At 58.3% G+C, this 24,145-nt stretch overlaps 1 protein-coding gene across 4 annotated transcripts; it reads left to right on the top strand.

Annotated features, from left to right (window-relative positions):
- Window positions 1-927: 927 nt before the first annotated feature.
- On the top strand, window positions 928-24,098 carry NDRG4 (NDRG family member 4). Of its 4 annotated transcripts, XM_027119733.1 has the most exons (16): window positions 945-1,016; window positions 6,855-6,899; window positions 14,512-14,617; window positions 14,870-14,990; window positions 15,078-15,140; window positions 15,303-15,363; window positions 16,481-16,567; window positions 16,663-16,719; window positions 17,152-17,255; window positions 18,143-18,199; window positions 18,294-18,345; window positions 19,335-19,382; window positions 19,566-19,601; window positions 19,716-19,767; window positions 21,125-21,163; window positions 21,959-24,098. In XM_027119733.1, exons 1-16 carry the CDS (start codon window positions 945-947, stop codon window positions 22,111-22,113), a joined length of 1,155 nt encoding a protein of 384 aa, XP_026975534.1. In that variant the 3' UTR covers window positions 22,114-24,098. The 4 variants fall into 4 exon arrangements, with proteins under 4 accessions (XP_026975535.1, XP_026975534.1, XP_026975536.1 ...); XM_027119734.1 differs by lacking the exon at window positions 21,125-21,163 and having other exon boundaries at window positions 928-1,016; window positions 21,959-22,440; XM_027119735.1 differs by lacking the exons at window positions 945-1,016; window positions 6,855-6,899 and adding an exon at window positions 11,031-11,192.
- Window positions 24,099-24,145: the final 47 nt, after the last annotated feature.

Raw genomic sequence — 24,145 nt, 5'->3', positions numbered from 1 at the left:
TGCCATCCTGAAATCCAAGTGAGGAATGGCAGTGCCAGGCTAGACAGACAGATTGTGGGGTCCTGGCACCCTCTGTCTGCCTTCCCCCACCACTGGATCCTCCAAGCACACACGTGCACATATGACCCCTTCCTCTCCTGAGGTTCAGAGGCCCAGGGTCTCCCACGAACACGCAGCCATTAGGGTCTGGGCCCCTCTGCCTGGAGGCTGTGGGTTGAGTGGTCACTGTGTCATCCCTCCCTGCTGGTGGTACATCATGACCAGCACCTTCAATGTCACTCTGCCTGCCACACTGCCAGGCCCGCCCTTCTGCCCTCTCAGAGCCATCCTCACCCAGGCCTGTCCTTCTAGGCACTCAGGACAGCCCTCAGCTCTCTTCCTCTGTGTCCTCCCGGAGCCCACTGTCCACTTCTGACCACAGGGCGCTTCCGACCCTGTGTTTGGCTTCCCCACACTTGTCCCTCTGTTTCTTAATAAATGCAGTTTACTTGAACTTATTCAAGGGTCATCCTGTATTGTGTCGCCTTGCTTTTCTTTTCCTCTTTTTCTTTCTTCCTTCCCTCCATCCTTCCTCCCTCCCTCCCTTCCTTTCTTCCTCCCCCCGCCCTTGCTTCTTTCTTCCTTTTCTTTTGGGGGAGGCAGGGAACATGTTTTAACTTTTAAGACCAAATAATACAATGACCTTCCCTGAGCCAAGCAGGCGAGTCTTGCAGACGGAGCCTTGCTGCCCGGGTGAAGCGCCGCGCTGGGCCTGCGCTTGGGAACCGGGGCTCCGGGGATGGAGGGATCGGTGTGGTCCCCGGTGCCCCTGCCCCAGCCCGGGCTTGCGCTGTCCCCTCCGCCCGCCGAGAGAGTCCGAGCAGGGCCCAGGCGTGCCTGTCGCAGCAGGGCCCAACCCTCGTCCTCGCCTTCCCTCGCTAGGGCTCCTGCTCCACGACGGGACCATGGCCGGCCTGCAGGAGCTGCGATTCCCCGAGGAGAAGCCACTGCTCCGGGGCCAGGACGCCACTGAGCTGGTGAGTCGCCCCATCGCGGTCCTGAGGGCGGAGGGCGCCACCTCGTGACCGAGAAGGAAACCGCGCGCCTTCCCTTTAGTCTATTTTCTTTTAATTTATTTTTTTTAACATCTTTATTGGAGTATAATTGTTTTACAATGGTGTGTTAGTTTCTGCTTTATAACAAAGTGAATCAGTTATACATACACATATGTTCCCATATCTCTTCCCTCTTGCGTCTCCCTCCCTCACACCCTCCCTATCCCAACCCTCTAGGTGGTCACAAAGCACGGAGCTGATCTCCCTGTGCTATGCGGCTGCTTCCCACTAGCTCTCTGTTTTATGTTTGGTAGTGTATATATGTCCATGCCACTCTCTCGCTTTGTCCCAGCTTACCCTTCCCCCTCCCCGTGTCCTCAAGTCCATTCTCTAGTAGGTCTGTGTCTTTATTCCCGTCTTACCCCTAGGTTCTTCATGATCTTTTTTTTTTTTTCTTAGACTCCATATATATGTGTTAGCATACGGTGTTTTTCTCTTTCTGACTTACTTGACTCTGTATGACAGACTCTAGGTCCATCCACCTCACGACAAATAGTCTTGCTGATGGCTAGGAGATGGCCCTCCATCCCGTGAGCCACCCTGAGAAGCCTTGTCCCCGCCTTGGGAGAGTTCCTGGTGGGCTGAACGCCCACGCAGCTAAAACCCAGCCAACCTCGCTGTGGCTTTGGCTGTCTTTGAGGCTGGAAGGCTCTGTAGAAGAGTTATTCCCATTTTAGTGATGAGAAAACCGAGGCACAGAAAGGTTAACTCACTTGGCCAGGGTCACACAGCTCTTGGGGAATGAGGCCCGTATTCAACCCCTGGTTGTGGGCGGCTGTTGAGCCCCAAGAGCGTCCCCGCTGGGCAGTGCTGCCTCCAGTAGGGTCACGATGCTTCCCCAACTACCTGGGCCTTTCATGTCTGCAGCCTCTCTTTTTTCCTCATAAGCCCCTGAGGTATGAGGGAAAGTATCACCAGCAGTGTTTCCAGGAGCAGTGGCATCAAGGCATCTGAGGTGGTTATTTTATCCCAAAGGGCCCTCGTCTGAACACCAGGCGTTAGATTTCAGAATTAGCTCTACCCACGTTTTCTTTTTTTTTTAATAGCATTTTTAAAAAATGTTCTTAATTTTATTTATTTGGCTCCGTTGGGTTTTCGTTAATGTGAGCAGGCTTTCTCTAGTTGCGGTGAGCAGGGGCTGCTCTTCATTGCGGTGCTCGGGCTTCTCATTGCGGTGGCCTCTCTTGTTGCGGAGCACGGGCTCTAGGCGCGAGAGCTTCAGTAGTTGTGGCTCGCGGGCTCTAGAGCGCAGGCTCAGTAGTTGTGGCGCACAGGCTTGGTTGCTCCGCAGCATGTGGGATCTTCCCGGACCAGGGCTCGAACCTGTGTCCCCTGCGTTGGCAGGCGGATTCTTACGTTTTCTTGTGGTAACACCCAGCACAGCTTCCCTTTCCCTCCTGCAGGGAAAAGCTATGGGTCCATTGCTCATAGAATTCTGGGGCATCACGGCTGTAGGTCCCTGCTGGTTATGCCGCCCAGCCCCCCTCGCTTTCCAGGTGGGGAAGCCAGGAGCCCAGTCCCTGGATCCTCGGCACACCCTTCTTTGCTCTGCCCCAGCCTCCCAGATTCTCCCTCCAGAAGGAGATAAGCCCAAGAGCTGCTGAGTTCCACATGTTGGGACAGAGTGGCTGTCCAGGTGCCAGGGGCCCAACCACATGAGGCCAGCAGTCTTGTCCCCAAGAAGGGTACAGTCTTCTTTTTTTTTCTTTTGCCCCGCCACTTGCGGGATCGTAGTTTCGCCCGCCTCCGCCCCCGACCAGGGATTGAACCTGGGCCCTCAGCAGTGTGAGCGCGGGGGTCCTAACCACTGGACCACCAGGGAATTCCTAGGGTGCAGTTTTACTTTTAAAACAGAACCTCAAGTTAACTTATGAGACCTGATTACCTGAGGGCAACCCCCAGGAATGGTCGGGGAACAGCTGTTGAGCTGGTCACTTGGTAGACTTTTGATTCTAATTCTACTTCCTCCCTGTTCCAAGCCCCCATCATCTCTTGCCCAGGTGCTCCCCGCTGGTGCGGGTGTGCATCTGTGGGCGGCACAGAAAGCTGAGGGCACCTTGGCCTCGCACGTTCTCTTCCACTCTTCGCCTCCGCACGGCAGCCCCACCCGCCTTCCTTCTGCTTCAAGGAGCCTCCCCACTGGTCTCCTTGCTCTGTACAACCTTGTAAAATACATCGTGTCATTCCTGGCTTTCTGATGTGTTCCGTTCACTTGTTCCAGCCCTTCCTGAGTCCTGCCCTTGGTTTGGTAAGGCACCCTTGTATCCTAATTATAGATTTCCCTTTTTTGCTTAGACTGACCAGATTTGATTTCTATTACTGGCCACCATCCCTCCTGAGGCCTGTTTTTAACTATTGTTCTTGGCTTTGGTAAGGTACCCCCGTAATTTTATCCTTTTTGCGTAAACTAAAAATTCCACACATCATGTCACTTTTCTGCTTCCAGCTGGCCAGTGGCTGCCGTAGCACTCGGAGTTGCAGCCACAGTCCTTCCTGGGGCCCAGGGTGTGCTCTGCACCCCCTCCCCCTGCTGGCTCCTGTCCTGTCTCCCAGGCTCACTGCTCTTCCTCGAACAGGCTGGTCATATTCCCGGCTCTTTCCTCTGCCTGGGACACGCGAGCCGCAGGACTCTTCAGGGCTGGCCCTTCGTTTTGTTCAGGCTCTGCTCAGATGCCCCCTCCTCAGGAAGGCCTTCTCCTACCACCGGCTCTAATATTGACACCCGCACACCCTCCGGTGATTAGGGCTCTCGGGCTCTGCCCCACAGGCTCCTGGAGCAGAGACCCTATCCGTTTGGTTCCCCGATCTCCCCAGTTCCTAGCACAGTGCCTGGTACACAGTAGGCTCTCAGTAAAGACTTGGGTCGGGTGGAAGCTATAGATTGTGATGCAGCTCAGAAGAAAGAAGAAAGAAGTTTTTCAGAACTCTCTGAAAAGTCCCTCCTCCCCACAAACAGCCCATCTTTCGAGGCATGCGAGCAGACACCAGCCTTCTTGTGAGGGCGTGGTGGGCCGGATGGTGGCTCTCAGGGACCCCTGCACTCATCACCAGGGCTCAGGGGTAGGGGGCTGCCTGCCGGTATGGGGTGTGCAGCTGTGGGTGGCACAGAGCGCGCAGGGCACCTTGGCCTCACACGTACCATGCCTGTCTCTTCTACCCCCCACCTTGGCAGGGCCCCTCGCACCCCTTCTCTGCCCAGCCTGGCCCAGCACCTCGCTGCCCCTCCCTCCCTGAGCCCCTTTGACCAGTCCCTGGGCTCTGCCTTCTTCCTGCTGCATTTGGTGTCTCTCACCTCATCCCGCCTGGACCAGAGTTGGCTCCCCTGCAGGATGGTCTGCGTCTCAGTCCTCCACGGAGGCTGCGAATCCCCAGCTGAGTTTCTCTCCTTTCTCGGGTCAGCACAAGCCCTGTAGACCTGGTCACTGGTCACATCTGCTTTTCCCAAGGCGGACTAGTGGCCCCATCCTCAACCCCCCAGAATCCTCCTAGGTGCTCCCAGTGTGGCCTTTGCAGATTTCAGTGACAACTGGTGCAGTCCTGTCTTGAAGCTCTGCCTCGCTCTCTGCCTCTCTCTCCCAGGCGGTTATACCCACAGACAGATTCCCCTGTCCACCTGCACGGGACAGAAGTGCCAGTCCTTTTCACTTTTTAAATCTTCCTCAACCTCCCAGGTGCAAATTCCCTGAATGCACTGAGGAGCAAATACTTCCACACGGTTACCCACCGTCCCTCCGCCATTTCAGACTCGCTTGCTTCTGAAGTCTTTGCCTGGTGTGTCCAGGGCTCTGTGGAAGAATCATTGATTCTCCCCATGCCTGCATCCCCACCTGGGTCTCCTTAGGCCGCTCCTGGGCCTGCTCCCCTCCTCTCAGCTGGGCCCTCTCGCCCACCGGTTTTCCTTGGAATGTCCATGTGGTTCCTCCCAGGCCTCCAGTGTCTCTGGATTGGCTTGTATTATGCCTGCTGTTTCTTGGTTTGGGGTCCTGCCCATCTGAAGCTTCCCATCCCCTTGAAAATCTCCTGCATCTCTTTCCCTGGCCCCCCCTCGGGCAAGGTCTTCCAAGGTAAGAGGATTCATTGATAACCAGCCTCGACCCTTTCCCCCAGACCCCTGCCCCCTTCCTTGGAGGGTCCAGGAGTGGCCACCATGCTCTCCTCCCCTCCCCAGGCAGAGCCCCCAGGCCCTGGAGGAACCAGGAGGGGAGGAAAGCCATTGTTGATTTCATCTGAGAGCTGGCTTTCCTTTTTCGTGCGAGAGCCTCTAGTGCTGTCTGATTTTTTCCATGACCCCTCCCACTCCAACTGCCAGAATGCAGGTGGGTGAAAACATCAGGTTCGCTGCTTTTCAGTGTTTTCCTCCCTGCTCCTGTGACTTGGGTTCATTTTCCTCCTTGTTGCACCTAGTAGCCCTGCCCTTCGCTTGCTGTCCTCCCATAATATCCTGGTTCTCGTCTGTCTCATTTATCCACATATGTATTCAGTAGCATCTGTAGCACACAGAGTCCAGTGCAGCAGTGCCAAGGAGAGAGTGACTGCTATCTGTGCCCCTTGTTTAATCCTCACAGACACTGAGGCGTGGAAGCTAAGTGATCTGCCCACAGCGAGCAGAGGAGAGCAGAGAGGGTTCTAGACAGACACAGCAGAAGGCAGGGCAGAGGCCCCAGATCTCTGCTCTTCCTGGATATGTGGGATCCCCCCATGAGGTTCCTTCCCCAGACAGAGACCCAGGGCGGGTGTAGAGTGTCTGAGGGCCGCCGGGCTGCATCGGGGAGAGCCTGGCGACGCAGACACATGGGGTTCAGGCCCCCATTCCTCCAGTCTCCATTTCTCCCACCTTATAAACAGTGGGTATATGTAAGCCGTGCTCCCCTCACTCATGAAGTTAGACTTGTTCATCCAGATCTGTTTGTGTTTGAGGAGCCTGGTCCATGCCAGGCTTTATGCTGAGAGCTGAGCCGAACGTGGTCCATACCCTCCCGGTGCCTGCAGTCCAGTGGGAGGGATGGGCACCAATCAGAGACTCACACCAGTCACCATAAATGAGCCTAAAAGCAGGGGATTTTGGTGCTTTGAGAGCATGAAGAAGGCAGGTCTGGAAAGGTGGGAGCAGCTACTGCAGAGGCCCAGACAGTGCCTTTGTGCAGGTCAGAAAAGCCCCCTTCTCCCTCAGCTTCTCCATCCCTAAAGTGGGTGTGATAGGCCCGCCTCTGCGCTTGTGCCCTGATGGGCGACCTCAAAAGTCATCTGTGGGGACAGCGGGCAAAGTGCTGAACAGCAAGAATTTGGGGTCAGAGATTATTCCATCACTTTCTAGCCATGTGCTTCCATCTCTCTGAGCCTCACCCTTCTCACCTGCAAAGTGGAAATCTTCACGTTTTCAATTAATAGGTAAAAAAAAATTAACAGGTAAAATCAATGTGTGTAGCTGCTCGTAGCCTCATCTGTCAGGTACTAAATGGCCTGATGCCCGGCACTTGGGAAGCCCTCTGTCACTTTTGTTAACATTAAGATAGACTGGGAGGGAATTCCCTGGCGGTCCAGTGGTTAAGACTCCGTGCTTCCACTGCAGGGGGCCGGCTTTGATCCCTCTCCTGGGAACTAAGATCCCACATGTCGCATGGTGTGGCCAAAAAAAAGAAAAGATAACCTGGGGAACAGCAAGCGAGTCTGCTCAAGGCAGAGCCCCTGTGGCCGCCTGCCTTCCCTGCCTGGCCCAGCCTGGGGCCTAACGAGCCACCCCCTCTGTTTGCCTTGCTTTAGGAGAATTCCGACACCTTCCTCTTGGCTGTGGACACAGACTGGAAGGTAGGTCTCTGCTCAGCCTCCCCAGATGGGGACCAGCTGCTGGCTGGCCCCTCCCCCACCCAGCCTGTTTCAGAGGAGGGTCACAGCCCTTCCACGTGCCCCCAGCCTGAAGCCACAGGGACTGGGCACTTGGAAGCCTCCAGGACCACCCCCACTGCTCACAGTGGCTTTGCCTCCCCTCTGTCCCGTGGAGAAATGTCCCCTCTCTCCTTGAACAGGACAGGGAAAGGAGGAGAGGTCTGGGGGAGTGAGGATGCTGTCATCTGAATCAGCACTTTCCTCCTATGAAAGCCAGGTTGATGCTCTGAAATAGCTCCTGTTTCCATGGCAACAGTTGCCCAGGACAACCATGTCCTCTTTAGTTTGATGCCAGATTCCCTGTGAAACTGAAATCATTCTTTGTTTTTATTTCTCTGCATGATGATTTCTGATTTGGCTCACTTGGCCAACCATTCCTCCCCTGTGAGTCCCATAGTGGCCGTTTATTTCCGGGTCTCAGAAAAGGCATGACAGCAGACACAATGGGAGCCTCACAGGGCTCCAGGGCCCCGCTGGCCATCATAACCTACTGAACAAAGTCAGACTTTTCTGGGACCTTCCTCCTGGCTGGCAGGAGCTAGCCCCCAGGCCACCATCCAATTTGGGTCAGTCTCCCAGCCCCGTGACAGCCTCAGCCTCGTGGTCTGGACGCAGGGGTGACGTGGAAGGAGGGGTGGCCCGCCGGCTCCTCTCCCAGGCGCACGGAGCTGCAGCCAGGATCTGAGGATCTGGATACGAACTGTGCTTTTGACCCTGGGTCACCCGTCCTTCAAGGACGCAAGCAGAGGCATCAGAGTGGCCCTTGGGCACGTGCTCTGGTCTCCTGGGAGCACCAGCTCCAAACACAAAGGCCTCTGGAGCTCGAGAAGACAGGATGAGGCCTGGGGGAGTGGGGAACTAGAGGCCGGGGAGGTGTCCACAAGGTGGCCCAGGCCCAGCCAGAGTTCCCTTTGTCCTCCCTGCTCCAAATGAGGGCTGGAATGTGTGAACAAACAGACCCTCCTCCACAGGAGGGGGCTGCTGAAATAAAGTCCAGAGCAATCAGCCCCTGCCCGACACTGAGTGGGGCTCACTGGACGCCAACGGTGCTGACTGCCAGCCCCCAAAACACACGCACCCTGGGAGGCAGATTGGAGGGTGAAATAGGTGATGAGAATCCTGGGGTCCTCTGCACCCATCTGCTGGGCCCAGACTAGGGTGGTCACCCCATGTGTGTGGGACCTTGTTTCTCAAGATCCTTTGCTTGGTAAAGTGCAGCATGTGTTGAAAGGTGCCTTACTGTGTACTCTGGGTATACCACACAGCGGCTGCTTTTTCTTTTAATTGTTTTTTCAGTAAAGCAGCTGCCAGGATGGCCCTTGTCTGGGCCAAGGCCTGGCAGGGATTTTATCCTGCTCAGTCCCTTGCCTCAGTGGGCCCAGCCAGTGGGGGAGGCAGAAGGACAAACTAGAACTAGGAAGACCTGCGTCCAGGTCCTGGCCCTGCCACCTGACCTCCAGTACAGGTCACTGCCTCATTTGTAGAGTGAGGCAGGCAGCTCAGCCCTCCCCGGGTGTCTGCAGGGTCAGGGTTGGTGCCCTTGGGCTGGGCACTCAGACCCTGGGCTGTGACTAGTGGCCACTAGAGCCAGACTGCCTGCGTGTGGTTCCTGGCTCTGTACCCACTGGCTGTGTGATGTTGGGCAGGTTACAGAACCTCTCTGTGCTTCATTTTCCTTGTTTGTAAAGTGGGTGTTCAGAGGATAAAATAAAGTAACATGTGCAAAGCATCTGGATGGAGTATGGCACGTGGGAGATACGGTACTAAGCATTTCCTACTCTTAATGTGACCTCAGGCCCGGGGTGCTGAGCTCCACTGCTTACCAGCTGAGTGGGAGAATTTACTTCTCTGTGCTTCAGCACTTCATCCTGTCTCATAGGTTTGTGAAGATTATGTGTTACCCTTGCTCCCTAAGGCTACCTGTGCAAGCAGCTACACTGCTTTTCTACCATTTACAGATGTGGAGGCTCAGAGTTGTTGACTGACTTGCCTGAGGTCACACAGCAAAGACTAGCAGGGTTTGGCTAGCAGGACCTGAGCCTGCCTTATTCAGCCACAACTGTACAACCTCCAGGGAGGAGGCCAACAGGTTGGAGAGACACACAGATTATCCCATCTCTCCCCTGGGCAGGCCTGGGAGAGGCCTACATATAGGCCTGCATATAGGCCGCTACATGTAGTGATGTATGAGTCTTTTCTTCATCCTAGCAGCTCTGTGAGGAAGGCACAATTCCTATTTGACAGTTGAGACTAAGGCACAGAGGAGTTTAAAAATCTTGTCCAAGGTCACCCAGCTAGTGGGTGGGGAAGCTGGAATTTAAACTCAGGTCTGTGGATTTGAAACCACTGAGCTGAGCAGAATTGGGAGGCCGTGGCTTGGGGTGGGCAGTGTCTGAGATCTCCCAGGTCCAAGGGTGGGAAAGGCTACTCAGAGGTTCAGGTGGGCATAAGGTTGGATGGGGACCATGAAGGGGCAGGGTTTTAGTGGCAGAAAGGGTGGGAGGCCACCCCACCCTGCCCCTCTTCCAGAAGCATATGGGAGGATTTTGTGGGCCTGTCTGCAGACAGGGCTGTGCTCTTGCACACCACCTCAATTGCCAGAGCCTCTGCCTGTGCCGAAGTGGCTGCAGGGAACAGGGAACATGGACAGAACAGGAGGGACTGGGGGATAGCCCATTCCACACCCCGGCTGCCCTGGGAGACCACAGGCCCCCAGCACTCTGCACTAGGCCCGCAGTGCGAGAGGTCAGAGAGGGGCAAGGAAAGTTATTGATGCCCCCCAGGCAGAGTTCATGGCCAGGAATAGCATACGTGGCAGGTGCTGGCCAGGTCACTAGGCACCCAGAAATGGGGAGGTGACCACCTTCCCCCAGGGCAGCCAGCCAGCGTGCAGGGCTGTCGGCATAGGCTGGGACGAGTGGCGTGTTCCCTCACCAAAGAGACAGAATGGGGGCACAGGGGCCCACACCCCTCCCTCTCTCTGTTGCTCTTGCTTCTCTCAGCCCTTGGGCTCCCTCCTCTGCTCCCCTCCCTGGCCTATTTCCTCTCCTTCTCTGCTCTCCTTTCCCTGCCCCTTCTAATCTCTTTACTCTGCCTGCATGTCTCTGGCCAGCTCCACCCCCAAATCTTGAGCCACGTGACCTCCAGCACCTGTCCTGCTGCTCAGGACAGCGGGAGGCGGGAGGCGGCTCGAGCATCCTGCTCCCCAGAGACTCGAGAGCCAAGCCCCAGGCTGGGTGGCCCCAGGAAAGAGGGCTGGGTGTGTCTGCGGCAGGTGGGCATGCCCACATGGACAAGCTGCCTCCCGTCCCTCCTCCTGTCTCTAGTGGCCTCCAGCCCCTTTTGCAGGGTGGGGGTGGGGGAGGGCAGAGCTGGTGTGTGCCCACCATCTCCCTGGTCCTGCAATCTGCCCAGGCCCCCTGGCCCCATTTCCCCAGCATGAGCAGGTGCTGCGTATACATGTGGGCAAAGTGGGGGCTGCCCAAGGGGAGACCCTGGGGGTGGAGAAGGAGCAGTCCCCTGGAGTAGGGTCATGACCCAGGTTGCCCCAGGCAGCAGTGACTCCCCGTATCCCCTCAAGGTTAAGGGATCTAGGCCTTTCTGACGTGGAGGCTGGGCTTGGGGCGCTCTCGGGCCCTCCCTGCTCCCAGGGTATGGGTCAAGGGCTCTGCCGTCTAGGGCATGCCTGTGTGGTCCACCCTGCCCTGCTTCGGTGTGCTCGTCTTTGAGAGGCTCCTGTGTGCCTGTCACAGGGCACACCTGTACACGTGGCCTCTTGTCTTCCTAGGACCCGTGTGCAGCCGCTGCTGTGAGCCTCTGTGCTGGGGGTGGGCCGGCTGCAGGGGCTGGGGACCATCAAGACTGATGTCTTTCTGGGGGTGGGAGGAGCAGGAGATGGGGTGAGTGAGAACCTTGGAAGCCAATCAGAGCCAAGTTTGTCTCCTGAAAGCCAATCTGGGAGCAGGGGCTCCGGGTGAGCGAGTGGCTGCTCAGAAACCCCGCAGGGAGGAGGGGCCAGCCCAGGGCCCCACCCCCCCCCCGCCACCCCCTGGCTCTACATATAAATGGCCCGGGAGCTGTGCCCCGTCATAGAGCCGCTGGTCTCCTACTTGCGTTGCCCCCTCTCTCTGGACTCTGGTGACTCAGGCCTTTGTTTGCCCTTCCTAGTCGAGGCGGGTCGCCTCCCTCAGCAAGATGCCGGAGTGCTGGGATGGGGTGAGTGCGGAGTCTGGCGGTGGCGCGGCGGGCGGGGAGGGAGGGGATCCCTCTACCTCTGTCTGGTGGTGGTTCTGCCTTCAGTCGCCTCACCTTGGGGGTCACTGGGCAAGGCCAGCAGGTTCCAGGCACCCTGGTCTGCTGCAGCGGTTGTGGGTAGCTGCTGGTCAGGGTCCGCAGGGAAGGGCGGGGAAGGCTGAAATCTCTGCACAAACTGGAACGGGCTGTGACTTGTTTGTAAGCCTGTACGGATCGGTGTGTAGGCATGTGTATATTCCACTGACGGTGTGCCCTCCGCCTGGCATGTGCCCACCTGGCTCTGCCTGGCGCCTGTGACCACCTCAGCCCTGTGGAAGCTGTTCCCTGCGTGTCTGTGCCGGCAGACACCTCCTGACCCTGCGCGGGTTGTCTTGGTTGTTTGGGGGACTGCAGGGTGCTAGTCAGGCAGAAGTAGGGAAGTCTGGGTTATGGTGTTAACTGGTCCGTCAGGCTGGGGTCCCTGAAGGGAGAAGGGGGTCGCTGCGCCTTATTTTCTGGGCGTAGGAAGGCAATGCTGGAGGGATGAACCTGCAGGGCTAGGGGCCCCGGGGGTACCAGGGTGCCTCCTTCTTCTGTCTGGGGGCAGCAGGTGCCCAGGCTCGGTGCTGTTCTAACTCCAGGAGGGAGAGGCAGGGGCACACATACCCCTCTACCCCGTAGCCTGCCCTGCCGGGTCCGGAGGCCATGGGGCCGACCTCTACCCAGGCAACGACGTCAGCGCCTACCCGCCGCTGCAGACCCGGTCCTTGAATTATTGATGCGGTTGATGGGAGGAATCCAAGCAGCCCTGCGCGCACTCAGAAGGCCCCCCCGCCCCCCCCCGCAGCACTCAAGGTCACAGATGAGGGGAGCCGGACAGGCAGAGAGAGAGGACATTAGAGCCCCCTCCCTTGCTGCCGCAGTGCCTCGAGCTGGCGCCCACCTGGAGGCGGGGACGGGCTCTGACGTCACCAAGAGCCAATGAGAGCCCTCGGCCCTGGGGATCGGGGGACTCAAAGCGCGTCTGGCTGCGGCCTTTGGGGCCCCCCTCTTGGGGACCTTTGGCCTCTATCAGGATTACCTGGATCTGCACTCCTGGGTCGAGAGGGTGCAGGGAGGTCGGTGGAGGGTTGAGCCAAGATCAGTGGGCCACCGGGCTGGTGCTCCCGATGGCCTGTCCAGGCCCAGCCCAGCCCAGCCCATCCCCAGGGGCCTGAGCCTTAGTGGTGCAAGCGCTGCGACTTAGTCCCGTTGCCCCTGGTGGGGCATGGGGACCTGGGCGGCCACACCGGGACTGGGAGGGGCAGACACTGCCCTCACACACACACCCACGGGGCGGTGGAGATCTGGGAGGACCACGCCCTGGGCCCTGACTTGCGCTCTGCTGGCTAGAGCTGACCCCGCTCCAAGAACTATGCCGCAGGAAGTGCACTGCAGCTCTTGTGCTGTGGACGCCCTCTCCTGCCCCCAGCCCACCCTCCATGACACCGTGTGCCCCTCCTGCCCCATCCCACCTTCCTTAGCACTGTGCACGCTTCCTGCCCCAGGCCCTGCCCTCCAGCGCCAACAGAGCCTGGGGGGTGGGGATGAGGCAGGGGCCCCAGCAGGGACGCGCACCCTGTGGAGGGGCTGCTTGCTCAGAAGTCTCTTGCATGGAACCTGAGGTCTTCTTCAGAAAAAAGCAGCCTGAGGCTGGCCCCTGGCAAGGTCCCCCTCTGCCTTCTCGGAACTTGGCCTTGGGCAAGTCAGTTCTTTCCTAGCCTCAGTTTCCTCCTCTGTGAGGATAAATAAGAAGATACATGAAAAGCATCTGATCAGTGGTCAGTGAGCAGGAATTGTTCCTTGTTTTGATAGCCCTGAGGGAGGACAGGCCTGGGCCGTGGGGAGGCTATGGCGGGCTCGGGCCTGCCTGGAGGACTCCCAGAAGTGTGGCTCCCGGGGTGCAGCCTCGAGCCACAGGGTTGGCACTGCCTTGTCTCTCCCCACTGGAGACAGGCCTCGACAGTGGTCCTCTGAGCCCAGACCCAAGAAGGCCAGTCTCCAAGAAGATGTTCCCTGCCTGAGTCTCCACTTACCTGTCGGAGGCAAGAACTTAGGTTGTCTCTGAATCTGAGCATCCTAGTGTCCTCCACTTGAAAGATGGGGAAACGAGCTCCTTCTCTCTTGCATAACACCTGGCACACAGTAGGTGCTCAGTCACATCTGACTGTCCTTGACCCTAGCCCCACCTCCAACTCCCTGGGGCCACCCCCCTGTAGTTCCCAGGACTCCCCCTGGTGCCAGCAGGGCTGTTTATTCAGCTTTGAGAGACCCTCTTGGAGCCTCCCCATGAGTGGCCAAGAGGGAATAGTTTGCAGAAGGACCAGCCAGCAGGGCACCTCCCCAGGGCTTAGAGATGCCCACCCACGGCAGCCCCCTTTCTGGGCCCCTTTCCAAGTGCTAAACACTCGGCAGATACCAGCTTGTTTAGTTCTCACAGAGTCCTGATGAGGTGGCTTAGGCAGCGGTGGCTGGGGCACAGAGAAGTGCATGCCCTGCTCAGAGTTACACAGTAGGGGCCGGAGCGGGTCTTGAACCTGCAGCATCCGGCTCCTGCTTCCTGGAGAACTGACGACCCTGAGCAGCGAAAGCAAAGGCGTGAACACGAGAGGACCTCAGAGTGGCCGCTGCAGAAGGCCTTTGGGGAGGGGGTGGGAGTCTAGCCTGAGGGAGGCCTTGGGGATCACAGAGGGGCAGGAGCAAGAGCCTGGAGGTGGAACCAGAGGCAGGTGTCGGGGTGGGAGGCTGGGCTGGCTAGCAAGGGGTCTTTGCCGTGGATTCTAGGTGAGCTGCTGAGGCCAGTCCCCTTCAGGAGCTGCGGCCCTTTTGAAGGCTTCTGAGTCGAGGGGGAACATGGTGGGGGCGGGACTCAGTGGGGATGGCAGAGCTGTCCTGGAGGGGCTGCAATGAGATGGGGAAAATGGGCTTCACTGGACCCTGCAGGCCTGAGTGCAGCAGGGCCTGAGCCTGGGCCTGGGCAGTGGCAGCTCGTCCCACTGGCTGGTTTGCAGAGGAGACCAGAACTTTCACATGCAGACCAGTTCACGTTGCCCCTGTGCTGAACAGCCTTGGGAAGGGGTGCTCCCTCTGGTCTGTCCTCTTTGGGGGTGGCTGGGGGTGGTGAGAAGGGGACGCCCCACCCTATGGGGGTGAAAGTCCCGCCAGAGGCCCAGCAGCCCCCAGGCTGCCCCACAGCATCATTTCCCGGAAGAGCCAGGACTGGGGGCTGCCCGGAGTGTCCAGCGCTGTCTCTCCCCTGCAGGAGCACGACATCGAGACGCCTTACGGCCTTCTGCACGTGGTGATCCGGGGCTCCCCCAAGGGGAACCGCCCGGCCATCCTCACCTACCATGACGTGGGTCTCAACCGTAAGTGCACCTCAGCGTCCTTTGGCCCTCCACTGCCTCGAATCTCCCGGAACAGAGAGGCCCCCCTCCCTCTTCACAGAGCCCCTTAGATCCCCACTCACACTTAGCTCTGTGCCCCTAGCCATTTGGGTCTCGGTTTCCCCGCTGAACCATGAGGCTGATCACCTCTGCCTCGACCTCCCTTGCAGCATCCATGGGCCTCCCTGCCCGCCTCTCCCGGCTCAGCCACAGCTGAGAGCTTTGTCTTTGCAGACAAGCTGTGCTTCAATACCTTCTTCAACTTCGAGGACATGCAGGAGATCACCAAGCACTTTGTGGTGTGTCACGTGGATGCCCCCGGTCAGCAGGTGGGGGCCTCGCAGTTTCCTCAGGGGTAGGTACCTGGAGCGACCCACTCCCCAGCTTTCCCCAGCCCTGTACCCCCGGCTGCCCTGGGCCTGACCTGGTGCTCTGCCTGCAGGTACCAGTTCCCCTCCATGGAGCAGCTAGCCGCCATGCTCCCCAGTGTGGTGCAGCACTTTGGGTGAGTCCTCGCCCTGCCCTGCCCCTGTGCTGGGGGCCAGGGGGCGCCCACCATCTCCGCAGAGCCAGCAGGCTCCAGCTGAGCGCTGAGGGCTATGGGTGGGTCTGCTGTGGATGGCAATCATGGGAAACCCCTAGAGTGACCAGCCATGCTCTCTATCAGGTTCAAGTACGTGATTGGCATTGGCGTGGGAGCCGGAGCCTACGTGCTGGCCAAGTTTGCAGTGAGTCTCTCCACCCGCCCCTGTAACTAATCCCAGGACTGGTCTCTCCCAGGGGCAGCCCCACAGGAACTTTCCTTCCTGTCTTCCTTTCCTCCTCCCCCTACTTCCTCTTCACTTAGGAAAAGTCCTTTTTTCTTTTTTTCCTCCAAGGAAATTAACTTTAAAAAAAAACAAGGTTACTTTTTCTATACAATTCCTTAAAACACTATGAGCCATAAGTTGCTTCAACCATTATCCAAAAGCAGACTTTCTCTTAGCAACAAACTATACAGCTAATTACTCCAGCCACTAAACAAGGATTATCCTAATCACTCATTCACTAATTAGGGTAATACTTAAACATGAATCATTTTTTAATCTAAAATTACACTTATGATAAGTTTGCGAGGTTTAAAGAAATTGAGGTTTCAGAAACATCATGTCGGGTAGGAGCTCACAAGCTTTCCACCTCTAAAAGCAAAAACTTAATTTTTAGGATTCAAAGTATTTCTTTCTTCAAAAAAAAAAAAAAGAATAAAACAAAAAAACTGACCAAGAATTTTCAACTCCAATTTCCACTGCAGTACTTAACCACTTTGTTAACTGTCAACTATTCCCAGCCACCCCCAGACAACCTTGACATGACCTCAGTATTGTATATATATCACCATTTTCCCCTAACACAGGCAGACAGTCGAACAGAAAACTCGAATCTCTTTTACAATGTCTAACACAAAACAGGCTTTGGGGAGGTCAGTTTCTTAATATCACTAGGGTTTTTTCTATGAAAGCAAAGAAAGAAAATATTGCATTGAAGATGTTTAATCCTTAGTGTTGCAATAGTAACCTCTTCAAAGGTATATTAAAGGGGCTGAAAAACAGCGAAATAGGCATAGATAGATTCCAAATAAAAGGGTTTTGAAAGGTTCCAGTTGGGGAGGAGGATGGGCAGGGGCTCCCAGCTGAAGGCACTTGGTTATTAGTGGTACCTTGAAGCCCTTGCAGAGCGCGGCCTTCTCTTCAGATCCTAGCAACCGCCTGTGAGACGGGCAGGGCCAGAATTTTACAGTCCGTTTTCCAGGTGGGAAGACTGGGCTCCCTGCCCCGCCCCCCAAGCCCTGTCTCCCTGTCCCGGCAGCTCATCTTCCCCGACCTGGTGGAGGGGCTGGTGCTGATAAACATCGACCCCAACGGCAAAGGCTGGATCGACTGGGCGGCCACCAAGGTGAGCGCGGTCCGCCTGGAATGGGTGGGGGGGCGGGTGGGGCGGGGCGGGGCGTGGCGTCCCGTCCCTCACACTGGCTCCGCCTCGGCCCGCAGCTCTCCAGCCTGACCAGCACTTTACCCGACACGGTGCTCTCCCACCTCTTCAGGCAGGTAAGGGGGCGGAGCCGTCCTCACGCGGGAGCCGGAGCGGCGGGTTGGGACTCTCCCGAGGGCCTGATTCTGCCCCCCGCTCCCGGCCGGGCAGGAGGAAGAGGGTGGCGGGGTGATGGGGCATCAGACATGCCTCACCCCTACCGCGGGATCAGCCGCGAGACTGCAGCACCCGTGACGGACTGGGGAGACGGATGGGGCGGGGTCCCCTCCCCTCCCAAGGCCGTGGGCTCCCGCCACACATCCTTCCCCTCCCCCCACACATCCTTCCCCCTCCCCCCACACACCCTTCCCCCTCCCCCCCTCCCTCCACACCTCTGGGGCTGGGGCAGGGGCCGCTCCGGCCAGAGATGCCCCCTCTGAGCCAGTCCCGGTCTGTGGCTCCACACTGCCCTGCCGCCCGTGCGCTCATCCCCCGTCCCCGGGGCCCAGGAGGAGCTGGTGAGCAACACAGAGTTGGTGCAGAGCTACCGGCAGCAGATCGGGAATGTGGTGAACCAGGCCAACCTGCAGCTCTTCTGGAACATGTACAACAGGTGTGGGCGGCTCGGGTCCCAGCTGGCGGCACCAGGACGGGAGCGCTCACGCAGTTGGGGGACCCCCCCCTCCCCGGTACAGCTGCCCACGGCTGGCAACACACTCTCCCAGTTCGTAGATGAGTGGACCGATGAGCCTCCGAGAGGGGTGACCTCTTGCCCAGGGTCACACCCCGCGAGGGGCAGAGGGGGAGCAGAGCTCTTCCACTCCTCCCCCTCCCTTGGGCGTTGCCAGTGGGAGCAGCGGGGGATGTGGGCGCCACCTGCTGCCCCCACTGCCCTGAGCCTCAGTGCTGACATCCCTAAGTTGAGAGGAGGTTGGATTAAGTGCTCCTTGAAGCCCCTTAGGGGTTGCCCTGCAGGGGAGTGGCCGGCCCGCCCCCCCCCCCCCCCCCCCCCCCACGCTGGCCTGCCCCTCCTTCTCTTTCTCTTACAAATATTTATTGAACGCCTGCTGTGTGCATGGTGCTGGAGAAACACTGGAGAAGGAGGGAAGCCCTGGCCTGCCTGCCTCTAAGGCACGGGACTCCCAGCACAGGTGGTGGTGCACAGCCCGTAATGAGAGCCAAATGTGAGGGCCCACCTGGCATGGCTTGGGGGGTCCCGGAAGAAGTCACGTGAGGGGAGCCCTCAGGCCCCTACTTGTGCAGAACAGGTCTCTGTCTCCCCAGTTTACCAATGGCATGTGTGAGGCTTTGTCTCACCGTTGAGACGCTAGAGCGTAAGCCCCCAATCTGGGGCCAGCCCAGCACCTCCAGGGCTGTTGGGCCATAATTGCCATGTGGAGGGACGGGGTTGAAATACGGCAGCGTCAGGCTTGGGGACATTCCCCAAAGCCCCGCCCCGGGATGCAGTCCTGGGATACCCACCTCCGCCTCTCCCTGCAGCCGCAGAGACCTGGACATTAACCGGCCTGGAACAGTGCCCAACGCCAAGACGCTCCGGTGAGTGCCCTGCCCCCTCCAGCCTGCCAGGCCTACCTATGTAACCCCCTCTCCGGTGCCCAGGCCAGACAGCCCTTCTCCTCTGTGTCTGCAGCTGCCCTGTGATGCTGGTGGTCGGGGATAACGCACCTGCCGAGGAGGGGGTGGTGAGTGAGGGATTGTGCCCTGGTGCCAGTGGGTGGCAGGGGCAAAGGGGTCACTGGCTCCTGGCCAATGGGGCCAATTCCTGACCCTGCCCCGGGAAGCCTCGGGGGGACGCCGGATGGTGGGCTTCTCATCCCACTTCCCCACCATCTTGCCAGGTACCAGTGCCTGAGACAGCCCCCATCCTTCAGGTGAGGGAGGCCTGGAGACAGGAGGGGCCTGGGTCCAGGACCGGCCCACCTGATTGCCCCGCCCTACCCCTCCCTGCAGCACGGCAGCCTCTCCACACTTTCCACCCATTTTAGGCCCAGAGACTAAGATCTCTCTTTTCTCTAAAATTGGATTCACTTGTTATGAAATAAGCAATTCATGAGCACAGCAATGGTCCCTCTTTGACCATCACATGCATCCATTATGTTTGGGGATCATTTGTCACCTCTCCTGTTGGAACTCTGAGGGCAGGCAGCCCGGGGTGTTCATGTCCCCCCAGAGGGTCAGGGGTCCAGGAGTGCCCAGAGAAGACCCCAGTGTGCACCCAAACTGCGACACCCTCCGTGTGCCTGAGGGCTTCGGGGAGCAGGGCTGTGGGCTGCGCCTGCCGTCTCGACCCCGGCAGGGTCAGGGCTTCAGAGTCTCCTGCTGACCCTCGGCCCTCCTTCACCTCTGACGCCTGACTTCTGGGGTGCCTTGCGCTTTCCCAGCCTCCCCCGCCAAGGTGGCCCTGGCTCGCTGTGAGGCCGCTGCCCAGCCCCTGCCCCCAGCCCAGCAGCAGTTGTGAGTGCAGTAGAGGGTCTCAGGCCCTCAGGGGGCTGCTTCCTGATCCCCAGGGCCTTGGCCTTGCCAAGGTGCCTGTGTCTGCCCCCTGCACTCCCTCCCTCACCTGTAGAGCCTCGCAACCCTGGGGATAGACCCTCCCTTAGCATCTGGGGCAGGGGGACGCCTGATAGCCCTCGGGCGCCTCACTCTGTTGAAGCCTGTTCCTTGTCCCCAGGTTGAGTGCAACTCCAAACTGGATCCAACCACCACGACCTTCCTGAAGGTGAGGCCCTCCTCCCCACCCTGTGCCCAGCCACAGGGAGGGGCCTGCCTGGGGGCCCAGCCAAGGCGGGAGCAGAGCAGGACGGTGTGTCTGGTCAGGGGAGCCTGTCCGGATGTGCCAGGGACAGGCAGGGTGTGGTGTGAGGGGGCCCCTGCTCAGCTCACCCCCGTCTCTCCCCTGCAGATGGCAGATTCCGGGGGGCTCCCCCAGGTCACACAGGTGAGACTCTTGGCCCTCTCTCCGTCCCTTACCTGGCCAGGGGTTGGGGAAGCCTCCCCTCCCCCTGAATCCCAGGCAGGCAAACAAAGCACGTACCTGTCCCTCGCCCTGCAGCCCGGGAAGCTGACAGAAGCCTTCAAGTACTTCCTGCAAGGCATGGGCTACAGTAAGTATACCTCCACCCCACCCTGCCCTAGAGACTGGGGGGCAGGCAGCAAGTCGAGGCTGACGCTGTGCCTGGGGGCCTCTAGGGCATCTCCACCTAGGTTGTAATTTGATTGTCCCAGGCCAGCTTTGGGGCACTGTTCTCCTGACAGGGCTGGGCCTTTTGGGGTCGGGGACTCTTCTCCCAGCTCTGGGGAGGAGGGCCCGGGGCTGAGTCCTGCCGGGGAAGCCTGCCTAGGGGTGAGTCACCCACCCCACCCAGCGCCTGCTGGGCCTACAGCACCTGAGAAGGGCTGAGAAGATGCCGGATGGTACCAGGGGCATCAGAGGAGTGGACTTGGAGTCTGGGGACTGGGGAAGGCATGTGAGGCTATCTGGGTGTTAGGAGAGCTAAAGGCAGCCAAACTGGGGGTGGCATATCTGAAGACCCCGAGGAAAGAGGGGTGGACCTGGCTCCCTGCCCGCCCCCGACTTCCCCTCGTGCGGGGGTGAGACACTGCTCATGAGCACCACCAGCGCACATGCCCCCTTGTTGACACACGTGCATCTCCTCAGTTCCTTCCATCTCCCCCTTGCGCCTGGCTCTCCTCCTGGAAGCAAACTTCCTCTGCCCGAATTTTTCTTCGCCCCAGACCTCAGCCTCTGGAGCTTGGGCCTTCTGGGGAGGACAGGCCTGTGGGGGAAGGCTGGGGGGCCAGCCAGGAACAGACCCCCACCCCCCGCCCCCAGGGGACCGGGGCCCCCTGCCAGCTTGTCTGTGGAGAAGTAGGGCAGCAAGAGGCCAAGACCCACAGTGAGACCCAGCAGGGGCTCTGAGGCTGGGCGCTGAGCCCAGGAAGTGCCTGGCGGACGCTGCTGCGACGGGTGGGTGAGCAGTACTTGTCACGGGGCTGGGACCCATTCTCAGGGCCCCAGGACAAATACCACCAGGCAGCCCAAGAGCTGGGAAGGATTTGGGAGGTCATACGGGCCTCCCGCGTTCTGTCCACGGGGAGAGTGAGCCCCAGCAGAATGGAGAGGGTGCTGGCACTAGGTTATAGGCCTTAAAGGCGTTGTGGGCGTGAGCCCCCAGTGCTGCAGCCCAGGCTGGAGAATCGGGGGGTGAGACGAGCACCCCACCCTGCTCTCCCGACTCCTAGGGCCAGACTGACATCAGTCAGTGCTGTGGTTCCTTCTGTGGCCGCTGCTTCGGTGGGTGGGCAGGAGGGGGCTTCCTGAGGCTCTGGCCCTGCCCCCAGCCTGCTCTGTGCCTTCCTCTCCTCTCTGACCCATCTCGACGCCCTCATCTCGCCGGACCTCCTCTTCACCCGTGTTCTGTCTCCCCAACCCTGCCCCTCTGGCTCTGTCTTCTCTCTTAGTTGCATACTTGAAGGACCGAAGGCTGAGTGGAGGAGCAGGTAGCCTCGCATCCCCTCCCCTAATGCATGGACCGCCCCCCAGCTCCCCCCCCGCCGCCACCCCAGGAGCCCCAGCTCCTTCCTCTGTGCAGTGCTGCAGCCAGGCCGCATCTTGCCATGGGAACTTCTTGTGTCCTGCTCTTCCGTGGGCTCTGTCCCATTTAGGGCTCCAGATTGGCTGGGTTTTAGATCAGCCTGCCTTCTAGGTTGCCATGGGCCCCGTGGCTTCCAACACTCTGGCAGTTGGAACCAGAACTTCTCAGAGGTGTCGGCCCTGGGGTTAGGGGCAAGCCATGCCTGAGCTGGACAGGTGGCTAGTTGAGGTCAGGAAGGTAGAATTTGCTTCCTGCAAGTCTCGCTTGTAAAACTCTGAATAAGGGCAGAAACAGGATTTAGGGCAGTCTGGGGCCATCACACCTCTTGCCCTTCTTTATAGAACTGGTCTCATTCCCCCTACCCCATCATCCTCTTGAGGGAGGCAGAGTTGAAAATAATGTCCCATCCTTGCTCCAGCTTAAGGACACCCCATTTTGGCCACAGCTCTGGCCAGCTCTTGTGAGGAGGGTCCTGCCGGCCTCCGTGGCCCCCCGCCCCTTTGGCTCACTCCCTGTCGCTGGCGTTGCATGCCTGGGGCTTGACAGAGCAAGTGTAGAGCCCTGGCTTGGGATGAGCCTCCATGCCTTCTTCGGAAGAACCGGTCTCGCTGGCCGCTTTGCTTGCGTAAATCCTTCTCCCGCCTGCCTGCGCCCGGCCCCGCCTGCTGGTCCTCACCCCCGGTGCCCTCTCTGTCTGCAGTGCCCTCGGCCAGCATGACCCGTCTCGCCCGCTCTCGAACCTCGTCCCTCACCAGTGCCAGCTCGGTGGACGGCAGCCGCCCGCAGGCCTGCACCCACTCAGAGAGCAGTGAGGGGCTGGGCCAGGTCAACCACACCATGGAGGTGTCCTGTTGAAGCCCTTGGTCCCACGAAGATGCTCACCTGCCCCCCAACCTGCATCGACGTCCCACTGCCATCCTTGTGCAGCTCATTTCCCCTTTAGTTTATTTTTGCGAGGGCGAAGGGGAGGAAATGGGGTTACTTTTCTTTTGTTTAAAAAGATGAGGGGATCCGTCCTAGATGCTGCAGTGGAACAGTCTCCAGATGGTTTGAGGGGCTCACTCCTCCCCTCCCCCCCTCCCCCCTCACCTCATTAACTTGGCTGACTTAGACCCTCTCTTCCAGTTTTCCAAGGCCCAGGCACAGTCAGGGCAGGGCTCCAGGGAAGAAGGAGATTAGCTAAGGGAAGACTTTGAGTCCTTCTCTGGCCAGGATCCAGGATAATATGCTGGATTAAAGAAAGCATGGGTTGACCCCCTCAAGCAGGCAGGTTTGAAGGTGGGATGGGGTTTTGAGACGGTAGGTGCTGGGACAGCAGGAACAGGGTCCAGCTCAGGCACTGGCATGAGAACCAGGAGACAGCAGCAGGGAGCATTCAGAGGCAGGAGCCCTGGAGCTCTGCAGGCCCCTTTCCCACCCCCGAGCCCCACCATCAAGCACATCTGTTTCTGATTTTAGCACCCGTGACAATCATCTGAACAGTAGCCACAAGGGGGCGCTTCAACCAGACAGCAGTTTTCCTGGTGCTCTGTGGGTGGGCCTGGTGCTGTAGGGCCAGGCAGGTAGGGGCTGAAAGGGGTTTCTCTGCCCAAGGAAGACAGAACACAGAGGGCCTTGAGGGCAGGGACCCCACAGACTGTCCCAGCCCACAGTCTGCCGCCTCCTGGCCCTGTCCCGTTTCTGAGCCAAGGCCCTGAGGCAGAAAGTCACCTGGTCCTCTGCCTCTAGGGAGCTGACTAGGGCTGAGGTTAAAGGCTGGGGTACGCCTCTGAGAACTTCGTGGTGACTGCCTTTGGAAGCCAGCAGGCAGTGGTGGCTCAGAGTTCCTATAGAGTTCCCCCAGAGACCCCCTTTTCACCCCTAGGTTCCATGGAGGACAACTTAATCAGCAGCAGCATGGCCAAGGCCACTGGAAGCATTTCTAGGGAGAGTTCTAGTCAAGCTATGCCAATGTTTCACGTAGGCATCACTGAGAGAGTTCATTTGGAGAAAACTGGCCCAAGATAGCAGGACTTGGCAGTCCCAAATCACCATCCTAGCCATTTGGAGTAGGCTCAGGCTGGGGCTTGCTGGGTCCTGGGGTGGGAGGTAACGTTTCCTGAAATGAACAAGGGCCAGGCAGAGGAGGAAGGCTCCCCACACACCCCAGCCCCTTCCAGCCAGCTGAAGCCCAGGGCTGTGCCATATACTTCCTGTTCATCCACCTTACTGGGTAGAATCTCCTGACCTAGGAACCAGAAGCCATTTGTCTCTGAGCCTAAATCAGTTGCCACAAGCCCTCAAATGAGTAAAACAGAGAAGAGGGGAGAGCAATGAAAAATGCAGGGCTGTGGAGGGTGGGTGGGTGTGTGTGGGGCTGAGGGGACACCTGCATCCACATTTCCTTGGCACACATCACCCCCTTCTGTCATCTTAAGCCATTATAGAGCCCAGTGGAGTGTCTGTTAGTTCTATTCACTCACGTGCTTCCTTTGAATATAGAATGTGACTGTTTGAAAAGCTGGTAGAATTAATCCCTTTTACTGTAGATAGCGCTGTGAATCTTGGATTTTTTTTCCCGTGTTCTTTCAGATGAGATCTATAAATATCTATACATTATATATATATGTATATTGGGTACTCCGGCGTGTGGCTTTCCATCGGAGGTTGTCTTCTTTGGTCAAAGTGAACTATTAATGGAATTTGTTATTTTCTTCTCTGTACAAAGTGAAGAGCCTACTTTTGTGTATTCTGGTGCCTGATGTCATGAGACTTTGAGATGACAAAATGTAAAACAAAAACCCTTGTCAACGTAGAAAGAGTTAACTGTGCTGAAAAACTAATAAAGAAACTAAGAAGAATTTGAGTATGGTGATGCCATGCCCATCATGAGAAGCTTTGGAAGAGA

Source organism: Aethalodelphis obliquidens, unplaced genomic scaffold, assembly GCF_003676395.1.
Source record: "Aethalodelphis obliquidens isolate GAN/ISIS:26980383/991018 unplaced genomic scaffold, ASM367639v1 scaffold20, whole genome shotgun sequence".
Classification (NCBI taxonomy): domain Eukaryota; kingdom Metazoa; phylum Chordata; class Mammalia; order Artiodactyla; family Delphinidae; genus Aethalodelphis; species Aethalodelphis obliquidens.
The sequence above is the reverse complement of the archived record's forward strand: the minus strand, read 5'-3'. Positions and strand labels throughout refer to the sequence as shown.